This window comes from Tursiops truncatus, chromosome 4, assembly GCF_011762595.2.
Source record: "Tursiops truncatus isolate mTurTru1 chromosome 4, mTurTru1.mat.Y, whole genome shotgun sequence".
NCBI classification, from domain to species: domain Eukaryota; kingdom Metazoa; phylum Chordata; class Mammalia; order Artiodactyla; family Delphinidae; genus Tursiops; species Tursiops truncatus.
In genome coordinates this window covers 45,378,059-45,401,779 of record NC_047037.1, presented here as the reverse complement: position 1 = coordinate 45,401,779, position 23,721 = coordinate 45,378,059, and the positions used below count along the sequence as shown (strand labels likewise).

Genomic DNA, 23,721 nt, shown 5'->3' with positions numbered 1-23,721 from the left:
CAGTGAAGTGAAATGCCCCCTGAATAAGGCTATTTATTGGCTAAATCACATTATCAGCAGAGCTATAAATCTGAATCATCTCATCCTAATGAAATTTACAGATTTTTCTTTCATTCATTTCAGTCCTTGTGTATCAGTTCAGCTTTATGCATAATGTACACACACATATAAAATTGTATATCTCAATGCATAAATGAAGTTAAGGCAATTTAAGTTATTTTAATTAGTCAGACATATTAACTTTGGGGATTCTTTTATTTTAATTTTTTTTTTTGCAATACGCGGGCCTCTCACTGTTGTGGCCTCTCCCGTTGCGGAGCACAGGCTCCGGACGCGCAGGCTCAGCGGCCATGGCTCACGGGCCCAGCTGCTCCGCGGCACGTGGGATCTTCCCAGACCGGGGCACGAACCCGCGTCCCCTGCATCGGCAGGCGGACTCTCAACCACTGCGCCACCAGGGAAGCCCTATTTTAATTTTTGATGATAATGGTAATGATAACATTATGGAACTTTTCACGAAAAACTTACTGACAGTAGATGAGTGTCCAGCTGTTGGATTTCCTGATTTAGATCAAAAAGGGATACATAGACTCTCTGTTACTCTATGTCCTAGAAGTTTTTAAAAGGTGCCTTTTGTAGTCTCTGATAGAAATGAGACAAAGGTTTTATCTACAGAGAAGGGGCAGAAGCAAACCAAATTTTGTTTTTCATTCCTGTGGTATCTTTGGTTTTCTTTGACACTGATTTTAGCTTTGAGAGACAGGTCTTGGTGGTTGAGAAATGAGTCTGAGTTAGACATCTCCCCTAAGTACTTTCTTCTTTCAGAATGTCGCAAGGTATTGTCTTTATTTGTGTGTTTTCCCCTTGACTGTGAGTCCTTTGAGGGAAGACACCATGTCTTATTTACCATTGTAACTTCAGTACCCACAATAGGGCTCACAAAGGAGCAGCTAAATAACTGTTGACTGAAGGCACAAATATACTTTGTCCTATGATGCAGCCATTACATTACTTACAGTATAAAATTATTTTGTATAATTCCATTTTGGAATTCTCTTCAGAGAATAAATTCCCTTAGAATTTCCTCTAAGGAATTAAAAATCTACCCTTTCAGGCTAAATCTGATTTCTGGAGGTAGAGTAATTTGAAACTAGATTTGAGTGAACAAAGTAGTTGCTTCTGCTGGCCACCATCATTTTTAGTTTTGAATGAGGTATAGCAAAGTAGATTTGTGTGTTTGTTGGATATATGATGGACTCTGCAGACAGTCTCAAAAGAGGCATTCCAAAACTGTTTTGATCAGTGGTTGCATCATTGGAATTGTAAAATAATCTCCCAGAGATTCAATTCATTCGATTGTGTTGACTTTAATGTCACAGTAGACTTACACTTGATTACTCCTGTTCTGATGTCTTCTCTGCTTAAGTCTTTGAGCATACCTTCTAGGCTTATTTCCTGTTCCTCCTTCTAAAAGTTACAGTGATTCTCATTAGCTACAGAACACATTCCAAATGCTTTAACTTGGGATTTAATGTCACCCATTATTGGGCCTCAGCCTACAAGTTTATACCTACTTTTCCCCCTCCATTCAAGAGCTGTTTTCTTCTAGCAGTGAGGAAAGTTCATCCCCTCCATATCTTTATATATATTAACCCCCTTCACCTTAAAGCCCCACTTTAAGTGCTATCCAGCTTGAATTCTCTTCTTTTGCTCCCCTCTTATATCTGTAAGTTTTATAGCCTTTGTAATTCCTACCTTGTTTTATGGCTTTGATATATAGGTCTTATATGCCGTATTTGACTCTACACTATTTGAGCCCAGAGAACAGATCTCCTTGGGCCTTGACTCCTTCACGTCTCTCAGTACAGTGCTGTGCATATAGCAGAGCCTTAATAAATATTTACAGGGGTTATGAGCACATGGGAGCACATATATAAAATGACGGTATCAAATGGTTTGGGCATTTATGACTATGGACTCTATTATATTGCCTCATATTTAAGAGTGTTTGGAATTTGGAAATTTTTATTCATATAAAAATCTAATAGTTGTGCATGTGATTCAGCAGTTCAGCATTACAGAGTAAATTATTGTAGAACCGTGAGTAATTGGGATACTCAGGAAATAGGGTGTTCTGAATAATTTAATTTTCTGGCTAACTTGGAGTTAGGCAAAAAATCTTTTTTGTTTCATTTCTTGTTGAAAAATTCTTTCTAAATATGCTAATTTTTGATCTTAGGCAAAGAGCATCATTAAATTTTTCTTTGATAAATGAGTATACTTGAATGCCTTTGGGTAATTATTGCATACCTTAGTTCTCATTTTACATTACCGTATATGTTAAAAAAAAAAAAAGGTTTTCGAGTTTGGATTGTGTTTCTAAGGTTCTTCTCACTACCTACCTAGCTTTGGATATTATTTTTGGCTGGGAACAAATACCTGATATATATTGTTATAATCTTAATCATAGAAAGAGCCAGAATATGTGCTCTATTTGTCTTAAGGAATTCATTCTTCACTTTCAGTTTCCACAGTCTTTTGCTATATAATTATTGGCAAAATTTTAGTTCCATCAGATATGTTATAGTTATAACTATATTAGCATGTAAATATTTGTATAACATAATACATTTATCATTTATAATAATTTCTTGTTGTTTAACCATTGATTCGATTTTTCCCTCATAATGTTTTCTTGTTTAAAAATTTTCCTGAGTTATATGTATTTTCAAATTTGTAACGTTAACCACTTTATGTTGACATAATTCTTTTGCCTTTGTTACTTTTTCAGAAGTTTCCGCAAATCACAATAATTTTTAGACAATACTAAGATAGTAATCATGAACGCCAAAGATTTTGTGGTTCTTCCATGGGGAAAAGCTGGAAATTCTGTAAAGCTAAAATATAAGTAAGTGCATATGTGTTTATTACTTAAATAGAATAGTTGCTAAAGTTTCTGTATTTTATAATTTAAAGTATTCTTTTCATATGAGGCTGTTTAGAGTTGAAGTAAAATTTTGTGAATTCTCCTCTCCATTTTCTTCACATTGCTCTATTTTAAGAGAGTAGGTTTGAAATATTATAAATCTATAATGGTTTAAAAATGAGGACTAAAAATACTTATGACACAAGAATCTATGCGACTTGGGTTCATCAACTATTGAAGCAATACAACAGAAAGTTACAAATATTTTTGTAACACTTATACAAAATTAGAAAAGAATCACCCTGAAGAAACTGAAAGAAATTGAAATTTAGGGAGACTGTTAAAGTGAGAGACGAGACCTTTAAACAGGGAATAGAAATCACTAACTACCCTTGCACTTTGCATCTTTAAAGGACTTTATGTTGAATTCACCTTTCCCAGGACAGGTATCTTCTGTCCTAGATTGCCTTGGAGATGCATTTGGCCTGATTCAAGCAATTCTGGGTATCCTGGAAATTTCAGGACATGGTAGGGGTACCAGAAGGTTCAATATACCATTTCCCTTTTAGATCATCTAGAGTTACTGGGAATTCCCAAGGCCTTCCTCTCAAATATGATTCAGGGCCAGCCATCATGGGTTGGGGGCAGACTGTCAATGTTTAATTTTAGTTTCTGAGTTCCCTGATCCAGATAAATAGTCCTGTGGGTACTCAGTGTCTTCAGAGCTTTCCTAATTCTCCCTTTACTTTTGAGATACTGTGCGGAAAAGCATTTTGTCAACTGGAAAAAGTTATATGGCATTATCATTATTAGGTTTACTAGTTTTTGGTAGGGAGGGGAGCTATCCAATTGCTAGTATTACTAATTTTACTTTTTTAATGCAAAAAGAGAAGGGACAATGCATTTTGGTGATATGTTTTAAGTCTGTGTGTATATATCTATGAACATTCATCCAACAAACATTTGTTAAGTACACATAGTCTATACACTGTGCTAAGGAACAATGGGTACAAAAGAAGAAAGTCACAATCTTTGCCCTCAGGTAGCTTGTGGAGGATGTGAATAAGTAAAATTACATTTACAAAGTAGTGTGAAACATGGTGTGATATTAAAGCACAGGTAGCTATGAGAACATGGCCCAAACTGCTAGGCCAGGGGTGAGGAGGTCTCCAAGCTTTGCCTGAAAGATGCATTTAGTTGGGTGGTTACTGGGTGAAACTTGTTCAAAGGCACACAGACACATAGTCTGGGGACTTTCAGACATATCCAGTTCACTAAGATTTATAGAACAAAATTGGTGAGAATGGCAAGTCATGTAGCTAATAAATTAACTTGTATGCCACACTAAGGAGTTTGGGATTTATCTTGGAGATGAGGGGGAATCACTGTTCCCTGGCCTGCATGTCTCCCTGGTCCACCCGTGAACCACAACCCATAGAAACTAGGGCAGGAACACCCATTCTATGGTAATTGCTCTGGAGTTTCTTTTCTTGCCCTTTCCTTCTTCCAAGTCTTTCTTATTTGACATTGTCTCAGCAATTGTCTTAATGTTGTCTTACGTTTTGGTGTTCTCCAATTCCTCTCTACTCTTTTCCAGCCTCCACACCATTTCTGTGGGCTGTTTCTGCCTCTTGGATTTGTTGTGTTGACACAGTCCCTGTGGGATCAACTTTAGTTGCCCTTCTGGCTCTGTGTCTAAGGATGTCTCCAGGAAGAATCTTTTGTCTTGCTCCAGACCCACAGAATTGCACCATCAACTTGACCACTTGGTCAGTAGGCCAGTTGCTTTTCTTCAGTCGCACCCCCTTCCTCTACCGTAGTGGGGACTTTCAAAACATCAAAAGTTTTGTAAGCAAACAAGTGACACAATCACATGTGTGCTTTTGAACTCTTCCTCTGGAGGCCATGTGGAAAGTGTTGTGGGCCACTGAGACTTTGGGCCACTAATCCTGAACTGTGTCCCCAGCCCACCCCAGAGTGAATTAGTTCAGGAAGTGGCATCACTGGCCTCCTGGTTGCTCTTGAGATTATCTTAGGTTCCTTCCTTGTCCCTTCCTTGGTCAGTCACCTACTTCTGGTCAGTCTCCAACTCCAGTTAATTCTATTTTCTTATATTTCTCAAATGTTCCCATTTTTCTCTCCACTGTCTCTGTCCAGTCAGACCAGCACAGTCTCTCTGTTATTAGGATTACTGAGATAGTCTCCTAACTGGCTGCCTTGCTCTCAGCCTTACACCCTCTGATTAATATTCCATTACACAGCCAGAGTGAACTTTCTAAAGTGCAAGTATTATCAAGTCTCAATTCTCTCAAAACCTTTTAAAAATTCTTATTGCTAATAGAATACAAATCCCAATTCCTCATAATGGCCTACACAGCTCTTCATAATCTGGCCACTGTCCACCTCAGCAGTTCCATTTCTTGCCACTCTCCCCGTCCTGCACTTAATGCCTGGGCACATGGAACTTCTAGTTCCTGGACCCACACATCACTCTTTTCTACTTGTACCCACACTTTTCTTTCTTCCTGGAACACTGCTCTCACCACTTCCCTTTGACCGGCTAAGTCCTTTCATCCCTTGGGACTCAGCTTAGTCTTCACTTCCACCAGGTACTGTTCCTACGGCCCCAGGGGCTGGGTATGTGCCCTTTCTGTGTGCTCAGGTATCTCCCTGTACTTCTCCAATGAAAACACCATTATACTATACTTCAATTACCTTCACGTTTGTCTACGTTCCTGTCTATAATGGAAGCTCCATTGGGTCTCACATCCTATCACTTATGAGAGTGCTTGTTTGTAGTAGGGGCTGAATTACTCCTTGGGGAACAGATATAATGAAAATAATGCCTCTCTCTCTCAATATCTTCACCAGCTTCTCTGAAGGCTCTAGACAGTTTTCGCCTCCTGTCGCTTTCCATCTTCCTGGACTGTCCACTTGGGGACATATCTTTGGCCCGCTTGCTCTTTGGTGGATTGCTCACCACCTCTCAATTATTTCCCTCTCTTATCTTCATTATTCTTATTCTGGTTCCTTGCCATGGCACACATACCCAAGTAGCCCACACTGCTTGATTATAATAAGACACTAATGAAATAACGAAGGAAGAGATTTAAACTCATGATAGAGAATGAAAGCTAGAGAACTAGGTTGGTTTACTTCTTGAAAGAGAGACTCAGTGACTAATGCTGACAAGGGACCAGAATTGTAGAAAGAAAATAGCTTGTGTCAAAAGCTTGATGAACTTCAGATATTATTACGAAAGCTCTTGTACAGGATTCTGTAAGGGGGCTCTGCTCTGTCCTCAGAAACTTTTCTTCTTGTTGCTTTCCTTCAGTGGAAACAATAGGTGATGCTTGGCTCAGTTCCCATTTATCCCTTTGATGGCCCCTGTTCCAAAACCCTTGATAGGTGTTTTCTTCCTAATAGGCTCCAAGCAGGCCCTTCTCTCTCTTTCTCTTTTTGTATTATACATACATGGCATAAAGGTAGAAATTTATCGAAGTTTTCCAAGATGATTAATTTAGCAAAAATGTGTATTCTGCCCATACAGAATAGTTATTTTAAACACTATGATTCAAAGTATTAATACTTGAATCCTTTAAGGACAGTATGAAAATTAGAAAATAATTTTTATTTTATTTTCTATTTGTGTGTCATGGATATTTGTACATATATAAAGACATAGCTCATGTATAACATGAATTATGATTTGAGACCTCTAACAATGTAATAAAACAAAAGTCTAAGATTTGGAGCGATACCTTGCTTCAGGAGAATATTAATTGAAGGCAAATGCTAACTTTAGAAACCATATTTCAAAGACTACAAAGGAAGTAGTTAAAATAGTTGTTCACATATTTATTATTCATAATTTTAATTAAGGGCAAACCATAATATAAACTTACTTTGCCTTTTTTTTTCTTTTTGGGGGGTTTGTTTGTTTACCCCAAATGAACATTTTGCATTTAAATCTTATCCAGAAATGCTCAAGAACTGAGAATGGAGAAAGTGCAGTTAGAGTTGGAGAACCAAGAGATGGAAAAGAAACTACAAGAATTCCAAGCAACAAGGAGCAAAGAAAAGGAAGAAAGAAGGTGGGTGACATTTTTAGAGGATTTTAGAGGAATAAAATGAATTTTATTATAAACTGAAGTCCTTATGTCAAGAACTATTTTATATATTATTGTCATTCCAATGACTGTCCTGAATGAATCATTTCTGGCTTTTCCTGATGAACAAGCAATATTAAATTTCCCCTACTTTTTCTATTTGTGTCCCTTTCCTCTGAACCTTATTTGGTCTTACATGTTCTTATTTCTCTTCTTACATTCCTCTTCTGAACCAGTTATAGTCTGGAATGTTGAGGACAGCAATGCAGAACTTGCCCTTTGCTCCCATAAAATTGCCATGAATAGGAGACTGCCAGTTTATGTGTAGGGCATTTTTATTTATTAAAAGACTTTTGGGGGGCAGGGGTTAACACGCACACAGATAAGAATCATTCAGACCCTCACGTATGTTTGAAATATTTTTAGCAAATGTGCTTTAGCTGAAATTTTATTAATGGGACTTCTCTAATATTATGCTTGCATATCTGTACTAATTTTACTGAGCATTTTGCTTTGTTGTAAAAATAATACATAAATATAATTAAAATCAAGTATAACTGATAGTTATATAATGAAAATTATCTCTTCTTCACTTTAGGCTGACTCCCAGCCCATTGTGTAGTACCACTTTTAACAATTAAAATGTTTCTTCCCACAAATGTCTTGTCTTTGTTCAAGCCTATGTATATATGTGTTTGAATGTGTGTGTGTGTGTGTGTGTGTGTGTGTAGGTTTGTATCTGACATGTCTTTTACATTTTTCAAATGAGTTCATCTATAAAAGTCTGTGGATGGATTCACATTCTACTTTTCTACTTGATATATCTTAGTGCTCTTGCCATGTCAGCGCACAGTGATCTCATTCTTTTAGTGGCTGCATAGTATTTCTTTGTGTGGCTATAATAGCATTTATTTCTCATATCTTTATTAAGTTTTCAGTATTTTGTGATTATATATGCTGCCATGAATATGCTTCTACATATATTTTTGCTTACAGCTATAACAGTGTCTATGGGATAAATTTCCACCCATGTAATTTTAGGTCAAAGTATATGGCAGTTTACATTTTGGTAGACATTGGAGAACTCCTTTCAAATAGGCTTCAAAAGTGTATAACTTTCTCCTACAGAGAATGAGTGGGCATATTTCCTATGCTTTTGGTGGTACTAAATATTACCAGACTCTTTGTGTATTAAATTTGCTTTTGTTTAGTATTCAAAATGATGATCATCAAATATCTATAAAGTACCTTCTGAACCATTAAAGAAAATTCAAAGGTTTATTATAGTTTTAGTAGTGTTTATCTTTAGAGATTAACTCTGTGAAAAAGTATTCATGAGCTATACACACAACCTTTCTAATAACCAGAGTATTGGTTGAATCAAAGTCATCTCAATGTAGTACATCCCAGGTGACAAAGTTTATTCTGTATCTTGCTGCTCTTATCCTAATGATCCAATGGCCAGTTCTCTTTTTTTATTGTTTTTTTTTGGTTTTTCATTTTCTTTCTTATATTTTTAAAGATTTTTTTTTTTTTTTTTTTTTGCGGCACGCAGGCCTCTCACTGCTGTGGCCTCTCCCACCGCGGATCACAGGCTCCAGACACGCAGGCCCAGCGGCCACGGCCCACGGGCCCAGCGGCTCCGCGGCATGTGGGACCCTCCTGGACCGGGGCACGAACCCGCGTCGCCTGCATCGGCAGGCAGACCCCCAACCACTGTGCCACCAGGGAAGCCCTCTTTCTTATTTTTTTAAACCTTCACTAATTTGGATTTAGTTTGGGCTTCTCAGTGGATCATGAATGTATCTGTGAATCAGAGTTCCTGAAATCAGCCCCCAAGAGTAAATTTTCATTAGTTGAGGAACCTTTTCTAGATGTTTTCAAAAATGTTCTAAAGCTTGACTGGGTTTTCAGAATAGTTAAATGCTTTTCTAAGGTAACACAGATAGTAAATGTCACAGCCGGAATGAGAACCTGCTAGTCACTGATCAGGAAGACGGAAAGTCCGGTTATCCAATCTTGGTTTTATGATTTATTATTTCTGTGGCTTTGGGCAAGTTTTTCTCTCATTATTATTTAAAATGGGAATTGGCCTCCCTGCTCTGTTGACTTCAAAAGATTTTGTGAGGCTCAAATAAAAGTACTTTGAAAACTGTAAAACGAAACAGTTTGCCTTCTTTGCAAGCTCTGTTACCTTTTGCTGTGGGAGCTAATTTGAAGTCTTAATAGGAATTCATCACATAGTAGATCTGCTGAATTTTGGGGGGTCTTGTTTTGCTTCCTTTTTCTCTTTGCATTTGTGAACACGTAGCTTTTAAAACTGCATGACAATCTGTAACATTTCCTATAAATCAGTAAAGCTATCTTTAGTCATTGTAAATGTCTAAAAAATGAAATTCTTCATCTGTGTTTGGACATTTCACTTTTATTCATTTCGTCTCAAAAGTTCCAAATATAACAGAGCTATATTTTAGAATTACTGAGGATATTGTGGCATTCTTGATATTTCATTTTCATTTTGTGGTGGTCTGTTAAATGTTAACAACTGAATTTCCATTTTCTGAAACAGGGAAAATATATTTGTTTTCATTAAAAGGAGAAATATATTTAGTAATTACATTTTGTCTTCTGTTCATATATATTGAAGGTCAAGTGGATGTCACTGGAAATCTGCACAAGTGGGCAGATTGGGTAATCAATCATGCATGATGTCACGAAATAAAGGAAATGTTATTAAGGTAAGAAAATACCATTTGATTCTTAGGCAGTTTGCTGAGAAGATATAAATTATTTTTTCAGATCTTGCATTCCCTTCCATACTTAAGAACCTCCTATTCTTGTTTTAACAAGTTTGCATGTTATTGGATTTCAATTATATTTTGAAATCCAATAATTGAAATCCAATAACATGCAACTTTCACTATTCAGATATGTTTTTGTTTTTCATCTGAAAGTTGATTTTTAAAAATTCATCTTCAGGTGAATTTTCTAAACTGAATTTTTCCATTCAGTTCAGTTCTGGTTTTTAGTATGTGAAATAGAACTATGTAGTTCTGTATTAAGGTGAAAGCAAACTTATTTGATATAACAAAGGACAGACTTTTTTCTGCCTTTTTGTTATATCACATTTATTTAATGTATTTATGTTCTGCTGGAATAATAATTATTCATAAACTGTTGATTCCATATGTGAAGATACCCAAGGGAAAATGCTTTAAAATTCCCAGCCATAGAATTGCTTTATCTTTACTGTGTATTGTAAAATATAACATTACATTATATTTAAGGTTAAAGGCAAATGAGTGTCCTTATGTAAAGAAAACTGTTTTGCTTCTGGATTCTTTAGTACAAAATCTGTGACTTTGTAGGTTTTAACTTCTATAGCTTTTTCTTTTTTATATACCTGTCATTAAACTTTCATTGGGTCAGTTGGCATCTACAGACATCTTGGCACTTCTAACATTTTTGGCTTAGAAAAGGCATTTTATTCTTTAGTGTCATTCTCTTACTGAGATATGTTTCTTTAATTTTTGCATTAAAAGTTTTATAATCCACTTTGCATTTTTCATTATCTTTCTGAGACAGTGTTCCATACTTTAGATGTTGTTGTAAATATAATATATTAAAAGTGCTGACTCTGTGATTATTGATTTATTTATTCAATAGCATTTATTAATGCTATTTATTTATTATTTTTTTTTTGCGGTATGCGGGCCTCTCACTGTTGTGGCCTCTCCCGTTGAGGAGCAGCAGGCTCCGGGTGCGCAGGCTCAGCGGCCATGGCTCACAGGCCCAGCTGCTCCGCGGCATGTGGGATCTTCCCGTACCGGGGCACGAACCCATGTCCCCTGCATTGGCAGGCGGACTCTCAACCACTGCACCACCAGGGAAGCCCTGCTATTTACTAATAGCATTTATTAATGCTTCTTTGTCTTATACTGAATTATCCTTGTTCTCAAGGATATCCTTACCTAATGTAAAAGATGATGCACATATGAAAATATTTATAGGAAAACTCACTATGTCATTTTTGCCATGTAGTGTATTTGTGCTTGGGAAGTAATAGTTTAGCTCTACAAATATTTGAGAGTGTACTAGATATATTTATAAGGAAAAGTGATGAATAAGTCATAGTGCCCATTCCCATAAACCTCATAATTGATGATGAAAGCATGAGGGGTTGGGGAGTTACAGAAGGTGGGAGTAGAAATAAGATTGGGCAGGAGGGTAGGAGGCCTGAATACCAGACTCAGGAGTGTTGACTTTTTCACTGGGTGAATAGAATTCCCTGACAACTTTGAAGCAGGAGAGTAGCAAGTTTAAGGTAATGATGTATGATGGTTGATCTTGTTAATATCCAGCGCATTTGAAGTTTATATAAGTAGAGTTTAGAGCAAATGATATTCAAACTCTTTTGATCATGTACCACAGCAATAAAGAATGTATTTTGAGGGCTTCCCTGGTGGTGCAGTGGTTGAGAGTCCGCCTGCTGATGCAAGGGACATGGGTTCGTGCCCCGGTCTGGGAAGATCCCACATGCCGCGGAGCGGCTGGGCCTGTGAGCCATGGCCGCTGAGCCTGTGCTCCGCAATGGGAGAGGCCACAACAGTGAGAGGCCCGCGTACCGCAAAAAAAAAAAAAAAAAAAAAAAAAGAATATATTTTGAGAATGGACTTTCTATCCATGAATTTTTTATCTACTTATAAATATAATTTATTTATATACATACTAATATGTCATGTTCATTGTAAAACAAAATATGGAAATTAATCAAGGATGATATAAACATGAATAGATGCTTCTTTTCTTTTCTTTGATCCTTTCCGAGCTCCCTCAGGCATGCATACATGCTACTTTGGAGGCCACTGATATAGAAGCAGAGAGACTATTTATAAGTCTATTAAAAGGTCAGATGAGAAGAGTCTGAATGAGAACGTAGCAGAAGAAATATAAAGGAAACATGGACCCAAAACACAGTGAGAAAGGAAAAGAAGAAGTCAAATATATAACTGGTATTCCAGGATGAATTGCCTAGGAGATAGAAAAATGAAGGAGCTGGAAAGAAAAGTTCTGGTGTTTAGATTTAGAGCTAGATAGTTGGCTTCCTCCTTCTCTCCCTCCCTTCTACCCTCCTTCTCTTACTTTCTTTTCCCAGCTTTATTGTATAATTGGCAAGTAAAATTGTAAGATATTTAAAGTGTACAACACGGTGATTTGATATACATATACATTGTGAGTGAATTCCCTCTATCGAGTTAATTAACACATCCATATTTACCTTGTTTTTTTAAATAAAAACATTTAAGTTCTACTCTCTTAGCAAATTTCAAAGATTTCAGAGTTTTGTTTGCATTCTCATGTGTTAATTGAAGCTGAGAGGGTAAATGTGCTCTCTAAGAATTTATAAAAAGGATAAGAAAGGTGTAAAGGATAAAGGGCAGGTATGAAGGATAAAGCCCAGAGAATATGGAGGCAAAGAGAACTTGAATATTTATTCACTATCTGTTTTATACCAGTCAACAGTGCTTTTCCTGTTATATCTCATTAAGTGCTTATATCACTCATAAGAGGCAGTTCTTATTTTTTCCAGTTCCACAAATGAAGTAATTTAACATCAAAAAAGTTAAATAACTTGCTCACATCAAGGGTCAGGGCCAAGATTTGAAATGCAGGCTTTCAGGCTAGTTCTAAGATAATTTGCCAGCTCTCCAGTAAAGGGAGCCTGAGAAGAGAAATAATGGGAGAAATAGTCAAAGTAATGTAATTTCATAGGAGATGAAAGTAAAGGAGGACATTTTTAGAAAAAAAATGGAGAAGTCAACCTTGATTGATGTATTCGTAATGAAAAAGTTGGGTTTAGTTTTAGCAGTGTTTCTCAACAGGTGGCAATTTTGTCCCCCAGGAGACATTTGGCAATGTCTGGACACATTTTTAGTTATCACCACTGAGAGGGATTTTTTTGGCTAATGGTGTGTAGTGGCTACAAGCCAGGGGTGCTGCTGAACATTCTACAATGCACTGGGCAGACCCCACAACAAAGAATTATTTGGCCTAAAATGTCAGTGGTACCAAGACAAGAAACCCTTTGGTAGACTATATAGATTAAAATCGTGACTCATCTCATTAGCTTTGTGATTTTAAACAAATGATGTAACCTTTCTTGGGCTACTGTTACCATATTTGTAAACATGCATAACAGTACTTGCTGACTACTTCACAGAGTTTTGAGCAAGGTGTGAGATAATACGTGTGAAACCAATTGTAATATTAACTGAAAATCACATTAAAATGTTTACAGAGAATGAGAATTTTTAAAAACAATAAATTTGATTTTATGGTTGGATTGTTATCAGATGTAAAAATATATTTCAAGTGGTTGAAAAAGAAAGGCAGGTGGCAATGAGTAAAGGCTAAAGTTTCAGTAAACATGAGAACAGAGGGTGATCTCTCAAGGCTTTAATAGGATCAAGGAGACTTTATATATATAATACAAAAATATATAAACAAATACTATATATATAAATACTGTGTATGTATATATATATATATATGTGTGTGTATATATATACATTTAGAATCAGGGGAAGATGTGAGCCAATTTGTAGCTGAGGGATAGATTCACTAGTGGAAGAAAGATTGAAGATTCAAATGAGAGGTGCCAGTTGCTGAGGGCTTTGAAGAGGTAGCTCCTTGAGGAGGGCCTGGCCAAGGGAAGGAGGGCACATTTTCTCTGAGACAAGAAAAATGGAAGAGAAAACAGGTGGCAGTAAAGGTACATTTTTAGAGGTTGTTTTTGACAGGCGGTAAGGCAGGAAGCTGTGGAAAAATATTAATAGGAAGACCTTGACATTCTTAGTAAATTTGAAGGCAAGATCATCTGTTCAGATTAAGGAAAGGAAATGGGGTGGATCTGAGGTTTTTGGAATGGAGAAGATTTGGAGTAGCCAGATCATGTGAGAATCATGTTTGAGGTTTAGTAGCAAATGGATGAATGGATTGCTGAAGAGCCATAAGAGCCCACGGGGCTTATTCAGCATGGATTTATAGGGGACCCAGTTGCTATTATTTCATCACAATGGTTGGTAGATAATGGGAGGTCTAAGAGGAAGGAGGTAAAGAGATTGCAGTTTGCACTGAGAAACTCTGAGTTTGGGATTTTGAAAGTGTGGCCATTCAGATTGTTGCTTAGGTCCAAGGTTTGGTCATAATGGTCAGGTGGCTGAGGAGGCACTTAGATAGATGTTCATAGTAGTCAGCATGTCGGAGGGTTTTCAGCATCAGGATATTAGGTGAACATGGACAGTAAAGTCTCCACGATCATCACCCAGAAATGTGCTGGAGAGAAATACTGAACAGACTGCTGAGGTTTCAGGTGGAACAGGATCCTGGATATTGATAAAGGTGGTAAATGGATGGTGGGGACCTTCAGTAGAGGCAACTTCGCGTATTGGTGAAAGCGGACCAGTATTCTGGAAGCAGCACTGGGGAGCAAACAGGGAGAACATTTTCCTTCTCTCCTGGTGAGTGAAAGGGGGTAAAAATGGAGCTCTTTCCTCTGGAGAGTTCTGTGGAGAAGGTTGAGTGTGAGGAAAGGTGGGTCCAGTTACTGTGAACTTTTGGAAGAGATACTTTAAGAAAATTTTTAAGGCATAAGAGAGTTAAAGGACTCTTTAATAAGGGCTTCATGGAAGGGCAGAGCAGCCTGGACGGAAGGACAAGTAGTGGAGAATGGCAAAGGTTGAGTAGCTAATTGGATTAAGAATGAGGATATTTGAAAAGGTGGCTTGTGGAAGGAGTGTGGGCCCAGCACGGTGGATTAGGACATTAGTGGCAGGATGGAGGCATTTGTGAATGCCAGGGAGGCCGATGAATACAACGTAGTCTGACCCCAAGGGCCCAGATGATATGTCTGTGTGTTAGAGACACTAAGCTGCCCTGACTCCTGATAGGACCCCTTCAGCATCTCCTGGTGGAGTCATAAGTGGGTTAATAAGGTATAGGCTTCAGTATATTGAATTCCTGATGTTTTATATATACACACATATGCATATCCATATATCTTTATGGTGTTTGCCTGTGTGTGTGTGTATCCCTGGTCCAACCCTACTCCACCCTCATCTCTTTCCCCAACAGATAAAAATCAGACTTAGGAGGAAATTCTATTTGCCTAAAAATAGTAAGCTAGCAGTTTGTTCATTGAAATATTTGTATACAGTTTGATTCATATGAAGTAAATATGGCTATATTCATAGAGCAGAAAAATATTATTCACAGTAACAAGAACAAAGTATAACATGTCCCTAATAATGAATTCATTTTGCTTTGGTATATGCATTCTGCCCAGGTAGCCTATAAACACATAGATCATGTTGCAATTCAGATGTATCATTAAGGTAATAGTATTGGATAATTTGGTTATAAAAAATAGGATTAAATTATCTGTAACTTGTACAACACTGCCAGTTTAAAAATAAAAGTGTGGTTCACATAAAAATTGATTATTTCAATTCTATTCTCTTGTCTGCTGTGTTTGGTACATAGCATTTGAGCAGCTCCTTAAAGAATGGGAACAAACAAATGCCCTTTTGAAGCAAAAGCACTAGATTCACTGAAAATAATTAGGCCTAAATTTTCAAAGATGACTGCATTTGGTACAGCCATAGACATAGAGGCAACCATTATTCTCATATTCTCATGTACAAATTGGGCAATTGAGCATGCAAATTGAAAATTGAAAATGAGGCATGAATTGACAGTGTGTGTATAAGTGTGCGCCATGCTCCGTGAATGTCTGTGTACTTCAGACGTTGGTTTTAATAAGACCAAGGCAAGTATGTGCAATTGGAGAGTCTGTTTTGTTTCTTAAACTCTTAAGATCCAAGGATTTTAAGTGATTATTTATTTGAAATACCTATCCATAATTGTTACTTACTCAATTTTTTTGGCTACAACTTGGGAAAGTCAGGGATCACAAATAATATATTTGAAGGTTATGCCTATGATGGTTAAACATGTGGTTCTCTGATTTGGGCAATTAAGATAATAATATTAGCTTCTACAGTTATGTGAGCAGAATAGCTTAGTCAGAATTCAGCTTAGATTCAGTCTACACAAATATTAGGCTTTGTGTGTTTCAGAAAGATCAGAGATAGAAAAGGCTTACTGAGCCTTTACAACATCTGAATGCTAGTGCTTTCCTAAAATCATTTCATGATGATATGTAATTTTTGTTTAAAGATAATTTGTGACATTTAAAAAAAAACTGGTTTATATATATTTCCAAAATATATTTTTCTTTTATGAATTTTCTCTTGATTTAATTAAAATTCCTATATATGCATTAAAGATCTCATATTATTCTTTCAAAATGTTTGTTTTGTTCAAGATGCACCAAAATGTTATGGCTTTATAATATTTTTATTAGTAACTTAAACTTTATTTGAGTTTGTATACCTGACATACAATATCTATTTTATTAATACAGCTTTCTGCTGGAAAAGTGAAATTAAAATTACTGAAGGAGCAGCTTCAAGGTAAACAGTTTACCATTGTATTATTAGATGCTCAAGGTATAATTTCTTTTTTTTACATTTGAATTACATAGAAAATTTAAGTGCTAGAACTGTTCATGCAGCATAAAGATTCTAAACCCCAAAATGGTGACTCTTTATCTTTGATACTCAAAATATATTTTATCTGTATTTTGGGGAGGTGTGCTTATTTTATGTCAAAAATCAACTTAGGATATGATCATAATAATAGTATTTTTGAAAAGTGAGGACTTTCATAGCATTGTTCCTTAAACTCTAGGAAGAAAATTTTAGCAGTATAAAATTATAGATTGAAATTTTACTCTGGGAAATTAAAAGAATATTGAAAATTGCTTTATATTTTAATACATTATTTGAAAATAGCAAAAACCAAAAATAAAATTTGAATTTACAGTACTTCTAAAAGAAATAAGATTTTTAAAATAGAGGATAAACATTTAATTTGGATAGTTAAGATAATTTGATAGAACAAATTATAGAAATATATATAACATTTATTATAGAAGTTGTTCTGTGTGGGCTTTAGTTTGATCCAGAGATGGGGCAGAACACTATGGGAATTCTATCCAAAGCATAGTTTTTAACATTCTGTAATTTTACATGTCTAGTTCAACTGAGTTTACAGCAGAATGGATATGGGTGGATATGTGTGGCCCTGTGGTCACAGTGGGTGGGAGGGGGACTGTGGGCTCCCTAGTCTACTGGGAAGATTAGACTTGGCTACATGCCATTCTTATTGGGCAACTAATATTTATATACAGTTTGAGAATTTAGAAATGTGCATAATTTCCTTTATCAATCAGAAAACTGAACATCGTATTTCAATGTGATTGGTCTTGTTTTTCCCTTTCAGAGCCAGTGAAAAAACCATCTAATTACAAAATGGCAAATTCTTCTGAATATGAAAAACCCAAGATAAAAGGGAAGGTTTGTGGGCAGTGTGAGAACAAAGCCGCTCTGCTAGTATGTACACTGGAGTAAGATCAGACTTTCACACGGGCTCATACACCTGTCCCGACTTAACCTGCTTGGTAGCCATGTCTTTTTCTTCATGATCATTACTAAGGGTGAAGTGTGCAGGCTGCCAGGAAAGGCCAATGCTACATGATGCCCTGAATCTCATCCTCTCATTCTTGTTTAAAGACACCACCTAACTTTTGTCCTCTCTCCCTTGGATCGTGCCTATCAGCACAAGAACATGCAGTATTTCTCGAACCAAAACTGGAACAGAAATTCTTCTTTGATCCCCACATCTCCCCCTGTACCCCTTTTAGTAACATTTCTAAAGAGTTGTCTACACTTGTTGTCATCACATTATCTCCTCCCATTGTCTCTCTCTCTCTCTTTTTTTTATTGAGGTATAATTTACCTACTGTGAAATGGACAAATCTTAAATGTATACACCCCCATCAAGATAATAGAATACCCCAGAAGGTTCCCTTGTGCCTTTTCCAATTAACTCCCACTACAAAACCAACTACTATTCTGATTTTTAGCAGCATACATGTAGTGGTGCTAAACCTATTGAAATTTATATAAATGGAATCGTATGGTATGTATTTTTCTGTGTAGGGCTTTGTTGTTTTTCTGTATTCTTGACCCCTTAATGTTGGAGTGCCACAGGTCTTAGTCCTCAGGCCTCTTCTCTAGTCTGTTTATACTTGTTCTTTAGGTAGTTTTATCTACTCTCTTGGCTTTAAAGCCCATCTTTATTTTGATGGTTCCCAAATTTACATCTTTAACTCATATCTCTCCCCTGAACTTTCAACTCAGACTGCCTAATCAACACTTCTACTTGGATTTCTAACCAAAATCACTAATTTAGTGTGTTCAAAATTCAACTCTTAATATTTCCCCATCAAATTTTCTCCCCCCAAGGTCTCCTCATATCAATAAAGGTCAACTCAAACATTGCCTGTCCTAACAGCTCTTTATAAAATAGCAACAGCTGAGATGACTCTCTATAGTTTTGTGAAGCTGCCTCATTCATCTACATAACATTTATCACCCTTTAGTGTATGTTTATTTGTTTATTGTCCACTCACCCACAATGTAAATTTCATGAGAGTAGGGATTTACTTTTGTTCCCTGCTGTGTGCTTACCACCTTGAATTATGCCTGCAATTTAATAGGTACTCAGCAAATGTTTGTTAATGAGTCATTTCTTTAAAGCGTTTCTGTTATTGGAAACACTGTTATCATTGAAGCTAACTGAAAGGAAGATATCCAATATATTTTGCAATTAAAATATTATACATACCTAGGAAGCAGTTTTCCCCCAAAGAATTTGATTATAACTAATGTTTGTGGATCACTATAACTAATATTTATTAAATTTCAGAGAATTTAGTTATAATCACTTCTGGTTTAAGATTGTATTACTAGCCGTATTTCATGGCAGTTTTAACTGAGCTCAGAGAGTCAGAGTGCTTTAAGTCTAATAAAGCACTAATAATATTAAATGTAAAACCTTGGCTCTTGGTATAATGCTCTTACTTTTACATCATACATCATACTATTTTTCTCCTTACTTGATATGATGGTGGAATTTTAACAAGTTATACCTATCCAGAAAAGTTAAGAAAATATAAACAAACGCTAATATTCCTGAAGTTTGAAGTATGAAAGCTAAAAGGGTCTTATGGCAGAATTGAATTGTTGGATTCCACTGTTCATGATCTGAAAAAGTATTTGCATAGGAGCTATGAGTCAATATTTCTTATTAATCCTCTTCTATGTTGAGCACTTTTTAAAGGCCATGGAATTCAAACAATATGGCATATGTAGATAAGATTTGACTTGGAAATAAAGGATCTGTTTTTCCAGAGAGAAGGAAAAGCAAGCAAAGGACATTCCTGGACAGTATAAATGGCACGTGCCTTGGCTGGAAAGCAGATGAGAGTGATGAAGTGTGCAGTGATTACAAAACTGATTTGCCTGAAAACTGTTGTAAATAGAAGTCAGGGTTTAGGCCCTAACCATTCTTAAAGAATTTACTAAGATTTTAAGAAAAGATGTTCTTTGATTTGAAATGAAAATAATATCCCATGATACTTGTTAAAAGCACAAAAATTATTTAAAAATTCAAGCTCGGTAGATGTAATGAACTCTATAGTGTTGAACTCTGAGGTTACCTTGTGTTCTTAGCTTCCATCATTCTAGATGGTCATGCTGACTGGATAATCAGAGTCAACCTTTCTATATCTTATGACAGGACCTTAATCAGGGAAAATTGTACAGGGATGGGAGGTAGGGAGTAAGAGCTTGCATTTTGGGGGTTTGAATCTCAACTTTACCTGTTGTTAGCTATGTAAACTTCAGCAAATGACTTAATTCTTTTGTTTCTGTCTTCTCCTTTGTAAAATGGGACAAAACGGGTAACAGTAGTATAACGACCTCAGAGTTATTGAGGATAATGGTTAATGCATGTGAAATGTTTAGCATTGTGCCTAGCACATTGAGAAGAGATAGTAAATTGTATGCCTTTTGTTGTTGGCACATTTTATATATGTTGCATTCATATATGTTGGTGGTAAAAATAAAACCCCAAATTTGCAGATTTCTTATTTTTAAAAGAAATTCCAGTGGCTTTAGGCTGTTTCTACATAACAAAAGTGAAATGGATAGTTAAAAATTATATATTAATTTGGCAAATGTGGATAATTTAATTAAACTCAAATGGATTCTGAAGGCTTAGTGTAAGTGATCTAGCCTTGAACAAATTAAAAAGATATTTGCTAAAACAGCACTTTAGTACTCCAGCGTCAAAGAAGCATCTGTGGTGGAATGGCGTCCTCATCCACATTTTTAGTATGTTCCTGCCAGTTATACAAACTACCTAAAAAGATTTTCCAGTTGGCGGTCATTTTAACCCAATTTAAATCCAAATATGCTTGTATAACAAAATATATAAGCTTACTCTGTGACTGCAGCTTTGATCTTCCAGTATAACATCTGTTTGGCTACTTTCATTGAAAGTCTATTGTTAGCAAATATTTGGCTTAGAATTATATGCTGAAACTGACTCTCAGTCCTCTATATTACATTGTAAAAATGGTGCCGAACATTTATGAGAAATTCATTAAAATATTAGCTGACATGTTGTAGAATACATTTTGAAGTCTACGTTAATACAGTAATACTTCCATATGTGTATGTGAAATTATAGCTTTTAATTTTTCACTTAAAAGTTATGGATTTAGATAATATTTGTATCATCATTTCTCTAAGAGACTATAGCTCTTGAAACAGGAATTGAAAGGCTAGGATTAGTTCCCATACTAGGGATAGTATTTATTTTTCTTCCACTAAAATTATAAATCCAGTTCTGTGTAGCTATAATCACATTTGAAAAATACATTTGGATTTTGATAAATACCAGACCATGCAATCATTTGACATTTTGGATTTATTTTGTTGCAGATTTTATGAAGGTTTTCTAATAAATGATTAATACTGAAATTAATGGTCAATGATTATTAGTAATGTGGGTCTTGGGTAAGAGCTTAAGCTTTGAACCAGACTCTGGGGTTGAAATCCTGGCTCCATTAGCTGTATGACTGGACAAATTCTCAATCATTATGTTCCTTTGTTGCCTCATCTTCACAATGGAGGTACAATGGTCATGCTAACCTTATGGGGTTATTGTGAGAATTAAATGAGATGGAACATACAAAGCCCTTAGAACAATGAGTAAGTGCTCCCTGAATGTTGTGGATATTGTTACTGTTATTTGACCCTTCCTTTTTAGTTTCATTTTAGTTATATACAACTTCCTACTCTTTTAACCTATTTTTGGAGTGTTGTCCTAATCATTTCATATTTAATAAACATGGCTACATTATTGTAGGTAACTGCATCATCATGTGGGAACTTGCAATACAATTTTAAAAAATTAATGGACTCTTATTGGGTTTTATTTAATTTTTATTGAAGTATAGTTGAATTACAATGTTGTGTTAATTTCAGGTATACAGCAAAGTGATATATATATTATATATATTCTTTTTTTAAAAAATAATTAATTAATTTATTTTTGGCTGTGTTGGGTCTTCGTTTCTGTGCGAGGGCTTTCTCTAGTTGCGGCAAGTGGGGACCACTCTTCATCGCGGTGCGCGGGCCTCTCACTATCGCGGCCTCTACCGTTGCGGAGCACAGGCTCCAGACGCGCAGGCTCAGTAGTTGTGGCTCACGGGCCCAGTTGCTCCGCGGCATGTGGGATCTTCCCAGACCAGGGCTCGAACCCGTGTCCCCTGCATTGGCAGGCAGATTCTCAACCACTGCGCCACCAGGGAAGCCCTGTATATATATTCTTTTTCAGATTCTTTTCCCTTATAGGTTATAAAAAAATATTGAGAATAGTTCTCTGTGCTATACAGTAGGTCCTTGTTGGTTATCTGTTTTATATATAGTAGTGTGTATCTGTTAATCCCAAACTCCTAATTTATACCCCCCTAAATTTAGTCTCCTTTTCTTCATCCAATACACTCTAGTGCCTTCTTACTCCCTGTGTGGTCTGCACCCAGCAGCTGCATGGGCATCACCTGGGATCTTATTAGAATGCAGGATCTTGGGTCCCATTCCAGACTTCCCAAACCAGCGTGTGCACTGTAAGGAAATCCCAGGAGATTTGTATGCATGGTACAGTTTGAGAAGTGTCACTGAATTGCGCATCAGGTCACCAGTGACCCGTACAAGGCAAAAGAACCTGGTCTGTCTCTCCCCAGTCTGCCCCAGCTGCTTTATGCTTATTATACCCTGAGAGAGGGGAGAGGAAGGAGGGGGAGAAGGGTGGTGGGCACCCTAAAGGGAGAGGAAATGAAAGAGAGCTAAAGGGAGTGTGAGCTCCTTGGCACAGACTTTCTGACACTGTCTCTCCAGGCCTCATGCTTTCTTATTTGTACTACTGGATGTTCTCAACCTAGGCCAAACTCAAGAAAAGGGGGGCTACTAGCCATTTGCACTATTTTTTTTTATCATACTGTAAAGGGTGTTAGAGTGGCTGTACGTCTGCACAGTAGTAATTACTCTTGCAGTAAAAATTCCATTTCCTTTTCTCACTTTCACCCTTGCTTGGCACCATCATAGGTAGAGATATATCACATTTTCCAACTTATCCGCAAATTTAAAGAATGACATTTTAGCACCATAGAGAACTTGCAAGACAAATATACACTTGTCTGTAATCATTTCACCAGTCATAAACATCGCTGACATGTTGATGAAGATCCATCCAGTTTTTTTTCTTACACTTTTTTTCCTTTGAGGAATCTCCTGAGAATGCTTTTAAAACAACATTTTGAGAATCACCAGTGAAGTAGTGCCGTTCAAAGAAGACTGTGGGGAATTTTGGAGACAAATAGTATACACATCCTTTGCAACTAATTGTGTCATGTAAATCAATACAGAAAGATAAAAGAACTCATAATGAAATAGTTTTGACCCAGAGATATTGCTGTTAATTTTTACCAGGTTAAGAAGTTTGATCTGAGGTTGCCGTTTTTTTAGTGATTTTTTCAGAAATTGTACATACGTACATGCACCTAACACATATATCTAAAACCTACTTACAGCTGTTATATTTATTTTGCTATGAGAGTAGTTAAAGTTTATAAGTTAATTTTTCTCAAAGTTACATCTTAACTGAGACAAATGTTTTCCCGTTTCCTTGGGCTTCTCAGTTCGGCCGACATCTAGGTGTGTAATTGGAGAAGTAAAGATGAGAGCAATGAATTTTTTATGCAAGTGTTTTCTCAAAGTCATATTTTATAAGATTGTATGATTTTTCAATATCTTTTAAGGTATGCCTTGAATGTGGAGAAGATTATTGTTCAGGATGCTTTGCTAAAATTCATCAAAAGGGGGCACTGAAACTCCATAGAACAACTCTTTTGCAGGTATGACTGTTTAAAACTCTTTACTTGTAGTGTATTTATAAAATGTTTCCACACAAAGACATATAAAACATGTTTAATTATCTAGAATTTAGGATGCTTTGCATTAATTTGTAAAATTCTATTATCTACAGTCTTTACATATAACTTAAAATTATTTTACTGAATGCTAATCTGGATTTTATTTTGCTGTTTAAACGTGCTTTAATATAGCTCCTGGAACACTTAGCTTGATTAGAGTT

General features: G+C 36.3%; 1 protein-coding gene across 4 annotated transcripts in view; it reads left to right on the top strand.

Moving 5' to 3' along the window:
- The window catches only part of ZBBX (zinc finger B-box domain containing), a 112,041-nt gene that overhangs the window by 4,444 nt on the left and 83,876 nt on the right, over positions 1–23,721 (top strand). For 3 of the 4 annotated variants that reach the window (XM_073803870.1, XM_073803869.1, XM_019946309.3), the window contains exons 2-7: positions 2,792–2,908; positions 6,907–7,020; positions 9,683–9,773; positions 16,520–16,568; positions 17,440–17,549; positions 23,387–23,482. In XM_073803870.1, the coding sequence (XP_073659971.1) occupies positions 2,841–2,908; positions 6,907–7,020; positions 9,683–9,773; positions 16,520–16,568; positions 17,440–17,549; positions 23,387–23,482 (528 nt within the window). In that variant the 5' untranslated portion in view covers positions 2,792–2,840. Of the gene's footprint in view, positions 1–2,791; positions 2,909–6,906; positions 7,021–9,682; positions 9,774–11,268; positions 11,360–16,519; positions 16,569–17,439; positions 17,550–23,386; positions 23,483–23,721 lie in introns of those variants that run through there. The other variant, XM_073803871.1, reaches the window with a different exon arrangement.